At 54.8% G+C, this 17,973-nt stretch overlaps 1 protein-coding gene across 2 annotated transcripts in view; it reads left to right on the forward strand.

Moving 5' to 3' along the window:
• RIN3 (Ras and Rab interactor 3) overlaps nucleotides 1-17,973 on the forward strand; it is a 124,422-nt gene extending 106,449 nt beyond the window's left edge. For both annotated transcript variants that reach the window (XM_045060423.1, XM_045060422.1), the window contains exons 8-10: nucleotides 8,547-8,678; nucleotides 13,924-14,087; nucleotides 16,817-17,973. In XM_045060423.1, coding sequence (XP_044916358.1) covers nucleotides 8,547-8,678; nucleotides 13,924-14,087; nucleotides 16,817-17,137 — 617 coding nt within the window. In that variant the 3' untranslated portion in view covers nucleotides 17,138-17,973. The remainder of the gene's footprint in view (nucleotides 1-8,546; nucleotides 8,679-13,923; nucleotides 14,088-16,816) is intronic.

The following is a 17,973-nucleotide window of genomic DNA, read 5'->3' on the forward strand; positions in this document are numbered from 1 at the left end:
CTTTTACGCCCCCCCACCGCACAACAGAAATGGCACTCGGGCCCTCTAAGATGTCGTGCTCTGAGCATCAGAAGACACATTGCCCTCCTGGCTGGCATTTCTCACATGACGGTAGCCCCACGGGCACCGTGTTCATCACTGCCCACCTGTCTTGCCACCGAAGCCTCAGAACCACTTCTTGAGGCGTAGACACTATTGTTGCCCCCACTTTAGAGCCGAGGAGACTGAGGCTCAGCGAAGCTGGGCAGCACACTCAGCGTCATCCCCGAGCAGGCAAGTGGAGCCAGGTCCCGCACCCAACTGTGCGCCGTCCTCCCTCTCTGGGGTGTCCTGGCGTCAGCGAGGACCTCAGAGAAGTCAGGCCCGAGTCAGAGGAGGCCTCGCGCCTTTTCCAGCCAGGCTGGGACTTTGGGCCGCAGGGCTCCGAGCCCGCGGCCTGTGTGGCTGGACTGGCTCGCGGGCTGAGCTCCCCGAAGAGGAACCTGGTGAGCTGGAGTAATTTCCTCGGGGATGCGGTGTGGCTCAAAGCAGAACTGAGGCTTCAGCGGCGTCTGCAGAAAGCCCACATGACCCAACGGGGCAGCTTTGGAGGGGGGTTCAGTGGGCGGAGGGCTGGCTTCTCATCCCACGTCAGCCACAGACTGTGGGGAACCCTCCACCCCTCTTCCCTCCTCCCTGGGCTCCCGCTCTTTCAGCCGTGCAGCTGGGAGTTCAGACTAGACCAGTGGTTTTCAAACTGGCAGCCGAGAGCTCCCCAGAGGCCACAGACATAGCTGAGGGCCATTTGCAGGGGACAGTGGAGGGAGAGAAGAGCAGGCCAGCCCCCACTGTGAATCAACCAGAGAAGCCAAGTTCTGCCTAAAATACCCTTTAATGAAAGGCTTCCCTGGGCGCCTGGGTGGCTCAGTCAGTTAAGCGTCAGACTCTTGATTTTGGCTCAGGTCGTGATCTCACGGTTCGGTGGGATCCAGGCCTGAGCCAGCCTCTGTGCTGACAGTCGGGAGCCTGCTTGGGATTCTCTCTCCCCCTCTCTCTGCCCCTCCCCAGCACACACGTGCTCCCCCCCCTCTCAAAAATAAATAAACATTAAAAAAATGAAAGTCTTCCACTATAAAAGTAAACTGAACACCTCCTGTTATAGGTGCTGCTCTCTACTTCCTACCATCCCGTGTGTTTATCAAATAAGTTCATTCATTCAACAGTGGGACTGACAAGAAATGACAATATGGATGGTAACAGGAAAACCCAGTCCCTGTTTTTAAGATGGTCACAATTCAAGTGGGATAATGGAGCATTAAACAAGCGACAGTCATACTGTGTGACAAATGGTATCCATTCATTCATTTAGCAGATATATTTATTAAGAACCTAGTGCGTGGGGCATCTGGGTGGCTCAGTCAGTTAAGCGTCCGACTTTGGCTCAGGTCATGATCTCGCGGTTCACGGGTTTGAGCCCTGCATCGGGCTCTGTGCTGACAGCTCAGAGCCTGGAACGTGCTTCTGATTCTGTGTCTCCCTCTCTCTCTGCCCCTCCCCCGCTCACACTCTGTCTCTGTCTCTGTCTCTCTCTCTCTCAAAAGTAAATAAACATTAAAAAAAAAAGAACCTAGTGCAGGTCAGGCACAGTGGAAATACTGGATATGAACAGTGAGCACGGTGAAACCCTTGCCTTCACAAAGCTTTCGTTCTATGAGGCGAGGCAGGTAATAAATAAGGAACCAGAAGCATAAACTATGTCATTAGATGCTGAAACGTGCCAGCAGGCTGAATCAAACACGGAGAAGCGTCTGGGGAATGTCAGAGGCGTTTGCTGCTCTGCGTTGGGTGGTCAGGGGAGGCCTCTCTGAGTTAATGTACAGTATCCGTTTTCCCATCCTGCAGGGACAGGGCAGGGGAAACCCATCATAAGGGCATTAACCTAGTTTGTGGGAAGTGGGGGTCTTCAGTTAATACTTCCTGGAGGAAGGAAGTGACTTTAAGTGGGAATCATGGTGGAAAGTAAGAGTCAAAGCACATCACAGTCCTGTACCTTGTCTGCCCCAGGACTATTGCATCAGCCACCACTTTCAGTAAGAGCCCGGTCAACAAATTTGGAGGGACAGTTATAGTAAGATGATACACCCTTCCTCTATCTAGATCAGGAGTCTGCAAACTATGGCCTGCAGGCCAACTCTGGCCCCCTACTTGATTTTGTAAATAAACTCATAGAAACAGCCACACCCATTCATATACAGTATCTGTGGCTGCGTTTGTTACAACTGCTGAATCCAGTAGTTGGGATAGAGACCACATAGCCCTCGAAACTAAAAATAACTACTGCCTGGCCCTTTACAGAAAGATAGGCCAACTGCTCATTTAGATCATTGACAAATGATCTAAAACCTAATTTTTAACCCAGCCACTCACTTGAGGTTCACAGCAACCTGGCATGACAATCGGAATTAATTTTTTTTTTTTAATGTTTATTTATTTTTGAGAGCGAGCAAGAGACACAGAGTGTGAGTAGGGGCAGAGGCGGGGCAGAGAGCAGGCTCCAGGAGGAGCAGAGAGCAGGCTCCAGGCTCCGCGCTGTCAGCACAGAGCACGACGCGGGGCTTGAACTACGAGCTGTGAGATCATGACCTGAGCTGAAGTCGGACGCCCAGCTGACTGAGCCACCCAGGCGCCCCCAGTCTGAAGTCTGAGTGAGTTTTATCATCAGCCCGTTTTCACGTGAGAAGACTGAGGCTCAGAGTGAGCGGCCCCAGATCACACAGTGAAGGGACAGAGTTGGGGGCTTCCTGATGCAGTACTCACACGGCCTGCACGAGGCGAGCGCATTCAGCGCCTTTTTATCAGAACTCTCCTCGAGGGGCGCCTGGGTGGCTCAGTCGGTTAAGTGTCCGACTTCGGCTCAGGTCATGATCTCACGGTCCGTGAGTTCGAGCCCCACGTCGGGCTCTGTGCTGACAGCTCAGAGCCTGGAACCTGCTTCGGATTCTGTGTCTCCCTCTCTCTCTGACCCTCCCCCATTCATGCTCTGTCTCTCTCTGTCTCAAAAATAAATAAACATTAAAAAAAAATTAAAAAAAAAAAAGAACTCTCCTCGAAAACCTGCCCGCCGATGAAATATGCACGAGGCACCGAGCCAGCCCTTTAACGTGTGATTGCCCACCGCCCCCCACCCCCATACCTACTGATGGAAAACAGATGTGACTTTGGCACGAAAAGAAAGCAGAAATCACCAGGCACTGCGGGCTGTGGCCCAGCAGGGCTCTGGGAGGCACAGCCTGATGGACGTGGTCTCTGACCCGTGCAAGCCAGATGTTCTGATCACGGAGAATTACTTTGGAGCTGTGCCTCCGTATCCCAGTGCTGCTGGCTGAGGCCCCCTGTGCACAGGCTGAGCTCGTGCCTTGGGCTCCTGGCTTCATGGGAAGGAGACCGCAGCCCTACCTAGCCCTGGAATATCAGAGAGCTGGAGCATTTAAACAATGCTTGTGGCTTATGTTTGTCTGCAAGTAGCTATCAAGTCAGAGAGTCTGTGTGGGCCTTTCCCACCTACATCAGCGAAGAGAGACCCAGATTCTAGTCATAGATCCATCACTAACTGGCTGTGGGGCTTTGAGCAAATTTCTCTGGTCTCTGAACCTCGGCCTCCTCACAGTGAGATTGGGCTTGATGAATCCAGGGCCGCTGGTGTCCTGAGTCAGCTGGTCATGCCATGAGAGCTAATCATGTGCCTCTCTCCCGTTCCACGTTCATGTCGGTAGCTTGAAATGGGCCGCTGTGGAAATATTTATACCACAGAAATTGGCAAACCCTGCAAATCGGAGCTTATTTTTCCCTTCGGAGAGGCAGTTGTTGGCCATTTCCCAGCTCACCGCTGTCTAAGACCCACAGAGGATCCTAGTATCCTTGACCATGGCCCCAGCCCTGGACAGGACAGAGCGGAGGCCAGTGGGAGCACACATGTGGCTCCATTCAGTCCGTTGTCAATGTCCAACGTCCCAAGCCCTGTGCTGGGGACTGGAAAGGCAGTGATGGGGCAGAGGCTCAGAAAGGTTAAGAGACTTGCCCAAGCTCACCCAGCCTCCGTCCTGGCCCTCGAGGAGCTCATAGTCCAAGGAAAAGGGCAGGCTCTGAAGTCGAGGTGTTTGGGGGCTGGAGCAGGAAGTGCTCACCTGTGCCTGAGGATGTGGGAGAGGGCAAGGAAGGAGAAGTTTGTTCGGGAGAGCTAGGGAAGGTGTCCCCGGCAGAGGGAAATGGGTGTGCAAAGGCACGAGGAATGGAGTTCGGGGAATGGCCCATGATTCGGAGGAATGTTGTGTGAGAAGGTGATGAAGGCAGCATGTCGTTCTGAGCTGGAAGTTGGAATGTAGAATAAGCAGTGGTGGCTGGGGGCAGTCTAGGAGGGCTTCGTGGAGGAGGTGGAACTTGAAGGAAGAATGTTGAGGTACCAGGTACCTGGGATTGTGGGTAAGAAAAAGTTAGATTCAAGTCCTGGCTCACCACATCCTAGCCATGCAACCTTAGGCAAGTAGCTTAACTTCACTGGGGCTCACTTTCCTCATCTATAAAGTGGGCACAATGGATCTAACCCACCTCACAGAGTTGTTTCAGGAATCCATTGGTATAATATTTATAAAATATGCTTTGCTTTTAGAATGGCCCACAAATGTTGGTGCTGTGTGGGAGGGGGAAGGTAAGGACAAGCCATGCCCGATAGGTGACTGTGGCAAATACCAAGGGGCCGGAATGCAGGTGACTTGTTCTCAGGCCATCAGCTAGACAGTGTGGCTGCAAGAGAGTAATCATACTGGACAGGTGTTTATGGGCCCAGTTGTGGAAGGCCTTGAATGTCAGGGTAAGAGATCCAGACCTGATTCTCTAAGCAGGGGGGAGCCATTGATGGTTCTTGAGAAGAGAAATAGCATGATCAGAGCTATACTCGCAGGAGATGGGTTAGTGGACAGAGTGGATCAAAGGACAGAGACCCTGTTGGGAGGGCAGGCACAGGGAAGTAGGGCCGGAAAAAGCAAAATGTGAGTGCAGGGAGCAGTTAGAAGGAAGATTCGTCTGGGGCTCTGACCTGCCTGGCCACAGGGAACAGAGAACCCCAGAGGAAGAAGGGGACTCCCAGGCCTTGCACCCTGGGACGGGCAAGGAGCCGTGGGCTCCTTGACAGAAATGGGAAAGTTTGCAGCCAGGGCTGGTTTCCAGGAAATGACGAAACACTTGGTTTGGCCCCTGGCGAGGGGAAGGACTCGTGGGGTGTCTGTAAAGGTCCACCGGAGCCTGGGGAACTTGGGGAGGCACCCCTTCCTGCTCACCGCTGCTGTGCCCTGCTCTGTGTCCCGGGGAGACAGAAAGGGGATGTTCACGGGTAGCTGGAGGGACAGTCGTGGGATCACGGGAGCCCTTGCAGTAGGTGGCTAAGCAGAATGTGCTGGGGACTGAGGAAGTGGGCCCCAAAGCTCTTCCTGAGCATTGGCCAGGCTTCTCAGGGAGAGCATGGGGAGACAAAGAAACACATGAACCACATTCTGTCCCCCCACAAGGCACAGAGCCGCAGTCCGGAGGGCCTCTGAAGCCTAAACTGAGGGCCAGAGCTGGACCAAAGTCACTGCCCCCGGAAGCAGAGCTTCTGGCCCTTAGAACTATAGACATTTGGGGCTGAGTAAATCTTTATGATGGAGGGTTGTCCTGGGCATCGCAGGTGCCAGTAGCACCCCCACTCTGATGTGACAACCCAAAAGGACTCCAGATACTGCCAAGTGGCCCCTGAAGGGCAGAACCACCCCGGCGGAGAACCACTGCTCAAAAGCAAATTTGCTTGCCTGATTGTATCCCTTGGTGAGCTATTAACACAATACCAGGACGAAATCAGTGTTCTAGTAAAATTCAGTAAAAATTCAATCAGCTCTAAGCCGGTGCGTGAGTTATAGGTGCATTCCAAAAGGCACAGGACTGTTTCACATCAGTTCCTAACTCGTAACTCAAACAAGAAAAGAATCTCCTGTAGGCCAGGATTCTAATAATTAAATTATCAGCATGAAAAACATCCCCCGGCACAAAATCTTTCCCCAGGAACTCGTTGGTTGTGTCTCTGGCTTATAAAGGTTTAGGGGAGAGCTTTCTCCAAAATGGATTAATTTTGTGTAGGGACGGGACAGGAATTTTGAAACAAATAACCAGAGAGCCTTGGGACACAGAGCTGCAGGGGTGCCTGGGTTGGCTCAGACAGTTAAGTGTCCGATTCTTGATTTCGGGTCAGGTCATGATCTCATGGTTCGTGGGTTTGAGCCCTGCATCAGGCTCTGTGCTGACAGTGCGGAGCCTGCTTGGGATTCTTGCTTTCCCTCTCTCTCTACCCCTCCCCCCCTCAAAATAAGTAAATAAACATTAAACACACACCTGTGTGCGCACACACACACACACACACACACACACACACACACACAGAACTGGAATGGGAAGAAGACATTTCCATGGGAGCATGTGGGAGTGCTATGGGTAAATCCTTAAATCCTTGTATAGAATTCTCACCAAAATCCTATGGGATGTCGTGTAATCTGTGGCACATCATGCATGACTAGAAATACAGGCTCAGAGAGGTCAAGCAGTCAGCCCAGGTCACACAGCTGGTAAGAAGTGCATTGAGGCTCACGCTCTGGGTCCGACTCTGCTTTTCAGTGCTGTGTGTTACCAACCCCTTCAGCCTGTTTATTTCACAGGTGGGAAAACGGAGGCCCCTTGAGACAGCAGAACAGAGACGTCAGTAATAGCTCACTTTTCCGTAGCACTTGATAGGTACCAAACACTTTGCTGTTTTGCTCACCTTATTCTCTCAAAAACCCCGAAAGGCCATCAGGGCTCGTGCTGCTGGCCCCATTTTGCAGATGTAGGAACTGAGTGTGGCCAGGAAGCCGGCCACAGGGCACACTGTTCTCTGGGAAACCGACCAAGGATGGGTTGTAAGCAGAAGGGGCCCCCATGGGAGAGACATCGTCAGAGGCCCCCGCGGTGCCAGCACTGTACCGTGGGGAGCGTGGAGGACAGAGGAGGAGCGCGCTGGCCTGTGCTGGAGAGGCGTGGACACACGGAGCCCACGGAAGCGCGGCTCGATCGTGCCTCCCGGCGCCCAGGGGTGGGCGGCCTGTGCAGGCATGGGCAGCGGGACACAGGGCCTCGGAGGGGCTGCTAAACTCAACACTGAGCTTCCACTCTTCTCAAACCTCTGTCACACCATCTCCTTTACTCACATCTTTCTGGTCCCTGCTGGAATCCAGAAAAAATCAGATCTTGTCACCTGGGCAGGTGACACCCAAGGAATAGGGTGGTTAGTACGAGGGCTTAAGTGAATGAATGAATGAATGAATGAATGAATGAATGAATGAGCGAGCGAGCGGGTGGGCTCTTATGAGCAAGACTCCTCCTGGGGCGCCTGAGGGGCTTAGTCAGTTAAGCATCCGACATCGGCTCAGGTCATGATCTTACAGCTCGTGGGTTCGAGCCCCGCGTGGGGCTCTGTGCTGACAGCTCGGAGCCTGGAGCCTGCTTCCAATTCAGTGTCTCCCTCTCTCTCCCCCTCCCCCACTCACGCTCTCTCTCTCCCTTCAAAAATATACAAACATTAAAAAAAACAGGGGGGAATGCCAATGTGCGAACTGAGGGACTCCAGGGGATTCTGTCCTTGTAGGAATTCTTCCCTCCACATCCAGCCCGTGCCTTTGTATTGCCAGTCAGTCACCAGAGCCATCCCGGAGCCCAACAGGGGAGGCATCTCACAGGCCCACTGTCCACCCTTGTCTCTTCCCCACAGCATCTATTATTGTCAAGATCCTCTGAGCCATGAGAACATCTCCCACAAAAGCAGAAGTGATGAGTTATTCCTTTCAGAGGTATTTACGTGTTAAAAGAACCCCTCAGGACAGGGCCCTGCTTAACCCAATAGAGTAAAGGTTGAATGGTGGGATTTCCAACCACGTAGTACTGATTGAGGGAGGGCTTTCTGTTTTGCAGATGCAGAGGGAGATGTGGTTAAAAGGGACAGGGGACCCTCCCGAATACATCACTGTTAGACAGCTGCTTCTGGATGGCTTCCTGAATAAGTGTGATATGAACTTGACTGCCAAGCAAGCAGCAAGGGTGGGAGGCACCTGGCTGGCTCTGTCGGTGGAGGGTGCAACTCATTCTCAGGGTTGTGAGTTCGAGCCCCACGTTGGGTATAGAGATTGCTTTAGGGATAAAATCTTAAAAAAAAAAAAGCAGCCAGGGGCATTGAGGGGGAAGAGCTGGGGAAGAGGGAGGGGTTGGGACTTGACCACTCCAGTGGAGGGTGGCTCTCTCAGTTCCTTCTTCCTAACCCTGGGCTGTGTCTCAGACATCCCTGAGTAGGCTGGTCCCAGGTTGCCCCTGTCCTGAGTCATGAGAAGGCTGCAAGGTTCCTCTTCCAGGGGAGACCGGCCCCCACCCAGCGAACCGCTGTCCTCTTCCCGAGGGCAGAGAATGGCTCACAAGGAGAACCTCACACTCACTACTCTCTGCACCCTTTCTCCTCCCAGGGAAGCCCTACGGCGCAGACGACTTCCTGCCCGTGCTCATGTACGTCCTGGCCCGCAGCAACCTCACGGAGATGCTCCTCAACGTGGAGTACATGATGGAGCTCATGGACCCTGCCCTGCAGCTGGGCGAGGGTGAGTCCCCACCCCAGGCCCCTCTCCAGGCCGCCAGGGTCCGCTGCACAGCCCAACAAGCAACTTCCCGGATGCCAGATTCCACTGAGCCCCGAGGACAAGACACAGGGCCTGGACACGGGCCCTGTCCTGCGGGAGCTCACAGACCAGCAGGGGAGCTGGGCCAGTAAAGAGACCCTGTCACCACTGCGTGATGGATGCTGGAATGATGGGAAGTCCACAGTGTATAGGCGTGCGGTGCCCAGGCTGTGCAGTCAGGGAGGGCTTCCAGGAGGAGGTGATACCTGAGCTGAGTGTTGAAGGCTGGAGAGGAGCCAGACCGTGAAAGAAGTGGGAGAGGCATTCTTCACAGAGGGAACAGCATTTGCTGGTAGCATAAAAGACAAGGCTGAATCAGTGGGTGGACCCACCAAGGGAAGGAGTCTGAGCAGGGAATAATGATCAGTTCTTAGACAGGGGTGGCCCTGGGAACTGTCGGCCCCCTCCTCATTCAGCCGTGGCCAGGTCCTGTGTCCGTGAGAGAAGGTTGGTGCTGGGACATGGAACCTGCACTCCCGAGTAGGATGATGGCAGAGGTGTGTTTGCTCACCCCATGCTCAGTTTCCCTTCCCCTTTCCTCCTTCCCACCACTTCCCCCCCACCCACTTTGCCTTGGCCACTCCTCCACCAACAATCCTTGAGGTGCAGACAGCCCAGATATCAGCTCTGACACGTCAGCCCCAAAGGATGAAGTGAGACTCTCGGGGCCCGAGTGTCCCCTTTGGGCCTTGTGGTTCTTGAGATAAGCTGGCCCACTTTACATCTGTTTGCATTTTTAGCGTGTGTTGGCCTCTGGGGTGACAGTGTGACATGGGTGGTTCTGTGAGTTCTTGGAAACTCAGGGGAGCATGTAAAGCCTTGAAGTTTGCTGTCCCATATAACTTTGACTAGGGCCCTGGGAACCCCGGAACTATTTTTTCTCCTCTTTAGTTAAAAATGTTCTGCAGTTAACCCTGTGTCGGGCTCCACTCTGGGCATGGAGGCTGCTTAAGATTCTCTCTCTCCCTTTCCCTCTGCCCCTCCCCCACTCGTGTGTGCGTGCACTTGCATGGGTTCTCTCTCTCTCTCTCCTCTCAAAAAAAGTTCTGCAGTTGTAACAACCTGTCTTCCAGAGGGTGTAGGAATTCAGTAGAAGCCAGGCTTCCTTAAGCAGTGCTTATCTGCTGCCCAGTACATCCATCCATCCCTCCATCATCCACCCACCCATCTATCCAATCTATCCATCCATCCTTCCATCCATCTATCCACCATCCACCTATCCATCCACTCACCCGTCCACCCATCCATCCATCATCCACCCACCCATGTATCTCTCTGTCCATCCATCCATCATCTATCCACCCATCATCCACCCACCCATCTGTCTATCCATCCATCCATCATCCATCCACCCATCTATTCTATCTATCTATCTATCTATCTGTCTATCTATCTATCTATCTATCTATCCATCCATCCATTCATCCATCCATCTACCCATATACCTACCCACCCACCCATTCATTCATCTACCCGTATACCTATGCACCTACCCATCCACCCACCCTTTCTTTCATCCATCCATCCATCCATCCATCCATCCATCCACCAACCCACCTATCCATCTTTCAAATTTTCCACCAAGGGCACTGCTGCTGATGTACCTGGGAAGAAATCACTTACAAATCCTATTAAAAAACTAGCCCCAACCCCATAGGTTTTTCTAGTGTCTTAGACACAGTGTTGGAGAAAAACACTTGAGGGGTGGAATAATGGAGCTAGACCATGGGGCTCTGCCATGGTCTGAATCCTGGCTTGCTCTCTAGCAGTGGTCAGCCAAGCCTTGGCCACTATGACCCCTACTCCCTTCTCAGCCTGAATCTTTATGGCCAAAGGAGGCTCCAGGCCAGGCATAGCAGCTGAACAGGGAGAGGGCAGGGACGTCCTTGGCCCAGCTACCCTCTCCTAATGGGCCTGCGATCCCCACCACAATCCTGCCATGGCCTCCTAGGATCCTTCTTTCTATTCCTGAGGCTACCCGGGGTTTGGGTAGGAAAGCAAAGGTCCTTCAGGCGGGAATGCTGGTCTATTCTGGGCTATGTTAAGTGCTTTTGAGATAAGGCAAGTACCAGTAAATACATAAAGGTCTTAGTTTACAGTTTCTGACCCAAGGCTGCCTGAATACCCTGTACCCTGCCCTCTTTCAAACTGAAGTAGTCAGTCTCTGGCTCCATGGGAAGATTTCTTTTTTTTTTTTTAGAACCTAGATCCTTTTTTTTTTTAAGGTTTATTTTTTTATTTTTGAGAGAGAGCGAGCACAAACTGGGGAGAGACAGAGAGGGAGAGGGAGACACAGAATCTGAGGCCGGCTCCAGGCTCTGAGCTATCAGCACAGAGCCCAACGCGGGGCTCGAACCCACGAACCCTGAGCTGAAGTCAGATGCTTACCCAGTGGAGCCACCCAGGCACCCCCACGTGGGAAGATTTCTAAGGAATCCTTGAGGTGTTTGCTGGAAGTAAAGAGGCGGGCAGGGCACACACAGCCTTGCCATGCACTGTATACGGTCCCTCCCAGCATCCCTTCCCGGCCCCCACCGACATTGGTGACAGAGCCTGCCCGTGGCAGCTCTGAAGCCCAGAGGACCAGCTTTACATCATGCTGCATATACCAAGAGGCCTCCCTGTACCTCTCTCTGTTCCTACTCTGCTAGTCAAGGTGGGAAGTCCCAGCACCCAGGACAGGCCCGGCCTCATAGGCGAGGCCTCCGGTAGTGAGATGATGTGGGTGTCTTCAGCTTGGGCCGGGGCGTCCACCCTTCAAGTCTGACAGCCAGCAGACCTTCATCTAGAAGTAACTGGGCCGAGGGGCAGAGGGACAGAGCACGAGGGGGACAACGTTCCTGCGTTTCCCCAGCTTTGCCGCCTGTCCTAACTGGCTGGTATGGCACACAGGGTGTTCCGTTCCCAAAGCCCCTGAGGCTCAGATACAAAGAAGAGCCTGCCTTATAGGGGGGTGGGTGCTCTGAGGAGCTCAGAGATGCCTGGGACGGGGCAGGCTCTCAGGGAGCCCCCACTCTAGAGAACGTCAGTTCCTCCATCTTAAGAGGAGAACTAATACCAGTGTAGTAAAAAGAGCGGTTTGCAGGCTGGATTTCGGCCCCGGTTCTGCCTCTGATTGGCTGGAGACCTTGGACAAGTCCCGTAACGTCTCCGGCTTGGGAAAGCACATGTGCTGGGCTAGATGTGGGGTTTTCACACTGTCTGGGTGCCCCAGCATCCTGCATTCAACCAAAGGCCCTGCGAGTCTGACTGCATTCTTTGAGACCCTCATGTTCTTTCAGCTGGTTCTGAGTGCTGCTAATTTGGTAAAAAGACCAGTGATTGGGTCCTGCTTTCGTTGAAGCAGGCTTATCAGGCATGAGAGATCAGGGACTTCATATAAGAAGTAGAGAGCGCCTGAACATTGGGCTGATCGGATCCCAGCCTCCTTCTAGCCTCTCTCTCTGCAGCTCCCACAAATCTGGGCAAATACGGGCAGACGGGAGACCCTGGCAGCTGCTGTGCACCTGGCTGGAGCCAGCTCAAAATCCAAACCTCTTCTAGAAGCACCCCCATGGTCACCTTTGCCCACATCCCCTCTGCACTGATTGACAGCTGGCCATGCTGTGCAAATATCTTTTTTTATTATTATTAAAAAATTTTTTTTAAACATTTTTAACATTTAAACATTTTTTTTAATTTTTAAAAAATTTTAACATTTATTCATTTTTGAGAGACAGAGTGTGAGTGGGGGAGGGACAGAGAGAGAGGGAGACAGCATCCTAAGCAGGCTCTATGCTCTGAGCCGTCAGCACAGGGCTTGATCTCACGGACCATGAGATCATGACCTGAGGTGAAGCTGGACGCTTAATCAACTGAGCCACCAAGGTGCCCCTGTGCAAATATCTTTAAAGGGGTCGTGAGTTTTCTCCATCAAAGGACAACACTCTCCCCAAAGGAAACAACCAGCTCCCAAACTCACGGTGGGAGGGGTTGCCTGCCACCTAGTGGTCCTGGCAGGCACTGCATGGCATGGCCCCAAGTCAAGGGGAAGTTGTCTGGGAGAGGGTGAGAAGCCTCTAGAGCATCTCCCTTAGGTCACCTAACTACCTGCATTACTCACATTCGATTAAGGCCTGCACTCGACAGTATTCATCTCATTTACTTTTTACAACATTCTGGGAAAAGTAAATGAGGAAACTGAGGCATAGAGAGGACAGTGATTCCCCCGAGATCACAGGGCTGGCTGCTGAAGGGCTCAGACCTGGACTGTGCTCTCTGACTCCAAACCTGAACGCTCCCAGTCAGTGCACTGTACTCAGCTCCTCCATTACTAGCCAGGGAGACATGATCACAGGTGGGGACAGTGCCTTGGAGGCATGCCAACTAGAGGAGATGGGCTCTCAGGGCAGCAAGGGCTGGGGCCCCAGGGAAGGGTGCCCGGCACAGTTGGCTTTAAGCTCAACTACAAAGGGATGCGCATGCGTGGTTTATTGGCTCTTCTCTGATACGTGATGCCAGCCCAAGTTCTGTGTTAGCCGTGACATTAGCTCACAACCTCCCCAGCCAGGGTGTGGACTTTTTCCATATTGGTGTGGAATTTGTAGACATGTGTTGGCAGCTTCATCCAATGCAACAGGCATGCTTGGGGCTGCAGGTGACTCACGGTGTAATAATAATGGTGTGAATCAGAGTAAGGGGCTGGTTCCTCTCTTCAATCAAGAAGTCCTGGGAGGGCCTCCTGGGTGGCTCTGTCGGTTGAGCTACAGACTTTAGCTCAGGTCATGATCTCGGTTCCTGAGTTCCAGCCCTGCATCCGATCGCCGCTGCCAGGGCAAAGCCCGCTTCCGGTCCTCTGCCTCTCTCTCTCTCTGCCCCTCCCCACTCACTCCGCCTCCGGCACGTGCGCTCTCGCTCTCACGCTCTCTTTCTCTCTCTCAAAAATAAATAAACATTAAAAAGATAAATAAGTTCCGTCCGGAAGGGGAGCCAAAGACAGTCTTTGAGCAGAGCCTGACAGCTGGGACGGGGTTGGGGAGGGGTAACGCTGGACTTCAGGGAGCGTGTGCATTTGCAGGGGTGAGCTCAGGGTTGCAGCTCCGCAGGGGAGGGTGCTGCGGCGGTGGGCGGAGCTTGGAGAAGCAGGCGGAGGGGTCCCAGCTCAGCCTCCACATCCTGGTCTCCGCAGGTTCCTACTACCTGACCACCACGTACGGGGCTCTGGAGCACATCAAGAACTACGACAAGATCACGGTGACCCGGCAGCTGAGCATGGAGGTGCAGGACTCCATCCACCGCTGGGAGCGCCGGCGCACGCTCAACAAGGCCCGGGCCTCGCGCTCCTCCGTGCAGGTGATGCGTGGGACTCAGGGTGGGTGGGGGCCGGCGGGACCGTCCCGCTGACGCCAATCCCGTGGCCCCCCAGCCCAGGAGCCCGACATCGACGGGATACTTTAGAAAAGTCTCTCCAGGCAGCATCGGTGTTTTAGTTGAGCAGGCAAGACAGGATGGGAGGAATGAGACTTTTGTCCAACACTCCTTAGTGTCTTGAGTGTCCTAATGTCCTAGTGCCCAGCTGGGCCTGGAGATATGGACATAGTCTTGCCAGTCCCACTTTGGGGAGCCCACGGCCTGATCCACGGCCTTGCCCCTTTTGTTTCTGGACAAATGCTGCCACGGTGCCTCTGCGCCTAGCCTGCCCCTCCAATCCAGCCACCATCCCTCCCCACCTCTCTCTAGACACACTCAGTATTCAAGCCATGGACGGCGGGAATCCTGCCTCCTACAGTCTCATCACCCCACACACCCCCACGCTGCGTCCAGTCAAGCTGCCCCCGATACCCTGAACGTGCGGAGCTCCACTCCCTGGCACTCAGCCTCTGGCCCCACACTGCTGCCACAGCCTGTCCTCAGTTTCACTGAGAAGTCTTCTTTGAACGACCTCCCCACCCGTCTCCCACTCCCTATGGCCCAGGTTGGATGCCCTCCTCTGTGTTTCTTGCTGCTACTTCCCCCATTATATCTCCATGGCATATATCACACCATGTTGTGACCATCTGTGTATGAAGCCATTGCCCTGGAAGGGAGGGCCCGTGACTCACATGTCTGAGGGGCCCCAAGCCCAGGGCCTGGGACAGATTGGGATAGGGGTGTGTGCAGAACGAAGACATTAAAACATCAGGCCAGGCAGCAATCCAGAGCTGTAAACACTCTACCGTCTCACCTTGGCACCTGGAGCACACTAGACCTGAACCCCACCCCTGGCTTTCAAGATGGCCCCACTGTAACAGATAGAGCCCAGGCCCGGGAGGCAAAAGCGTGGAGGTCTGGACCCAGCTCTGTACTAGCTTGCTATGTGGCCAGGAGCAGTCCCTGCCCCTCTTCGGGACTCAGTGGATCAGATGAGCTCTGCCTCCCAAGTACATGTTCTAGGCTGCCAAGATGATATCCCCCCACCACTTATCAATGGTGTCTTGATAATATTTACCAACTGGCTTCTGGGGAGAAAAAAGGCAGCTCTGATTTTAGCTGCTGTCAATTTCCATGGTGCAAATACTCCCATCATGGCCAATTTCAATCTACTAACTTGGGATTGCTGAACTTGGAATTGGAAAGAGATGTACGCGATTGGCTTTCTCAAGCTGGTTGTGAGCCAGCATAAGTTGGTACAGGAGGCCTCCAGCACATCACTGCTCCCCATCCCCTCCTGGAACACCCGTCTCTCCACCAACTCTGGCAACAGGGGCTCTGCTGGCCCATGTCTGACCATGGCATTGCTCACTTCTTGCTTCTACTTTGTAGGTTCCCAGTGCTAAACCAGGCAGAGCATCAGTGCCTCTCACTGGGGAGGTAAAGCTTAAGAGAGAGGCTTGGATGGGGGATGAGGAAGCCCCCCAGCACTATTTCCGGGGTCCAGGGAGGGCACCACCCCCTGCTTCCTCTCAGCGACTCGTCTGCACTCACCACCCTGTAACCATAGTTATCATCACTCTTAAGTCGCGGTCGCCTTGTTCGTCCTCATCATCTTCCCTATGGTCAGACAGCTGTACTGCGACCAGCCTTCCACAAGGGGGCAGCCCCTCACACACCGCTTCCTACCTGCCCTCAAAGTGCTGGGGGGAAAGGGGACTCTTCCAGGCGCTGAGCTAGTTTGTCTGCTTCCTCCCAGCCAAGGTTGTAAGGGACTGGTGTCATCCCAGTTTAGAGATGAGGAAATGGAGGCGTAGAGAGGTCAAGGTCACACAGTGCATGGGAGCAGATTCAAAGCCAGGCGGGAACTCAAGGGCCCATCCTTCCACCACCTGGTCCTCCCTCTGGGGCTCTTGGAAGGTGTAGATGCTGTTCAGGTTTGTGCGTGTGCTCCTATACCCAGCCCCACAGGCATTGCCTCACCCTTGCCCGCCTAGCTCGGGCGGTGCCCCTCTCCCTCCGTCCTAAACCCGCCTTCAGGCCCAGCTCCCCTACCCTTTCACTAAGCCCCCCTCCGGCCCCTGCAACGAGGAACCTCCACCCCCCAGGCTGAACTGTTTCCAGCCTTAAGGACTGAACTGTTTCGCCAGCCTTAGCTCCAGCTGCACCGTGGGCTGCTGGTCCTGGGGTCTGCACATTCGATTTTATTTATGCCAGCCTCGGTGCCCCAGCGTCGGGCCTGGGGTGGGAATGCAGGGGGAGCCTCGGGAGGAATTGTTGAGAAAGTGGGTGACGGATGAACCCGCGGACTGGCCACCAGGGGGCGTGCTCACTCCTCATTGCCGAGACCCGCCCCGTCTGACTCCCCCAGAATGGTCAGCCCGTTGGGAGGCGAGGCTCAGAGAGAGAAGGACCTTGCCTTGCGGAGGTCACACGGCAGGGTCAGCCGCAGATGCTCCTACTTCCAACCCCCCGACTTCCAACCCGCCCCTGCAGTCCCCTCTCTGTGTAGAGAGGAGCCGGGGGCCCAGAGAGGGCATTGGACTTGTCCGAGGCCACTCAGCCCCTCGGCGCCTTGCAAGCTCCCAGCGTCGGGGTGGGGGTGAGACGGGATTGAGACGGGATGCCCCCCACCCCCGGTGACGCAAGACCCCTCCGTCTCCCTCCCGCAGGACTTCATCTGCGTGTCGTACCTGGAGCCCGAGCGGCAGTCGCGGACGCTGGCGTCGCGGACCGACACGCTGGCCGAGGCGCTGTGCGCTCAGTGCGCGGAGAAATTCGAGGTGCTGCAGCCCCAGGACTACCGGCTCTTCGTGCTGGTCGACGGGCGCTGCTTCCAGCTGGCGGACGAGGCGCTGCCCCACCGCATCAAGGGCTACCTGCTGCGCAGCGAGCCCAAGCGCGACTTCCACTTCGTGTACCGACCCCTGGATGGCGGCGGGGGCGGCGGGGGCCCGCCCTGCCTCGTGGTGCGGGAGCCCAACTTCCTTTGAGGCCGGGGCTCCCCCCCGCCCCGGCCCCTCCAGTGGCAGCGTTCAAAGCCTGGCTGGCGCCGAAGCCGGCAGACTGGGCTCCGGCTCCCTCACCAAGCCCCCAACACGTGCATGCAGGAGCCCCCCATCTGAACACGCGCACACTCCCAACGTGGATGGGATGCCCACCTGGCACACTCATTTGCAACATACCGAGCATGCGTAGGCCAACACAGCAGAACAGCTGTGAAGATCCTGTGAGGAGCGCTCGAGGGGCCAAGTTCTTCGTTAGACACAAGGGGAGACTGAGGCTGAGAGAGAGAAGGGACTCTCCAGCCAGCTGCGGCAAACAGAGCCCAAGCCTGGCCCCCTGTTCACTCACAGCCCTTCAGGCCGGTCCTGCTCCAGCCCCGGCCCGCCCAGTCCTGTCTTTTCTGGGAAGGGCTGACTTTCCCCAGGACTGTCCTTAGGAGGAGCGGCCTGGCCACAGCTGCCCACCGCGCCCCCAGGACGGAGCTGGACGTTTTGGCCCCTCCCAGCATCTCAGGAGCATTTCTCAGGGTGTGCGTTGAGACGAGCCCCCCCCCCCATCCCTACACCCCCTACACCGGAGACTGCCCTCAGCTACCAGTGCCCGCAGTGGCCCTCCCGCCCCCAGGTTCTGAGTCCCTCCGGAAGCAGCCAAACACCAGATCCACCAAGTAAAGGCCGGCTCAGCGTCTACAAGGACAAGTTCAGCTTCGGCCACAGGAGAACACTGACGGAGCCCTTTCCCTGGTGGGCACGCCCCAGGGCTGTGGCAATGTGGCCAGAGACGCCGTGTGGGGAGAATGTAATAAAAGCCCTTTTAAAAATGG

Source organism: Felis catus, chromosome B3 (assembly GCF_018350175.1).
Source record: "Felis catus isolate Fca126 chromosome B3, F.catus_Fca126_mat1.0, whole genome shotgun sequence".
Taxonomy (NCBI): Eukaryota; Metazoa; Chordata; class Mammalia; order Carnivora; family Felidae; genus Felis; species Felis catus.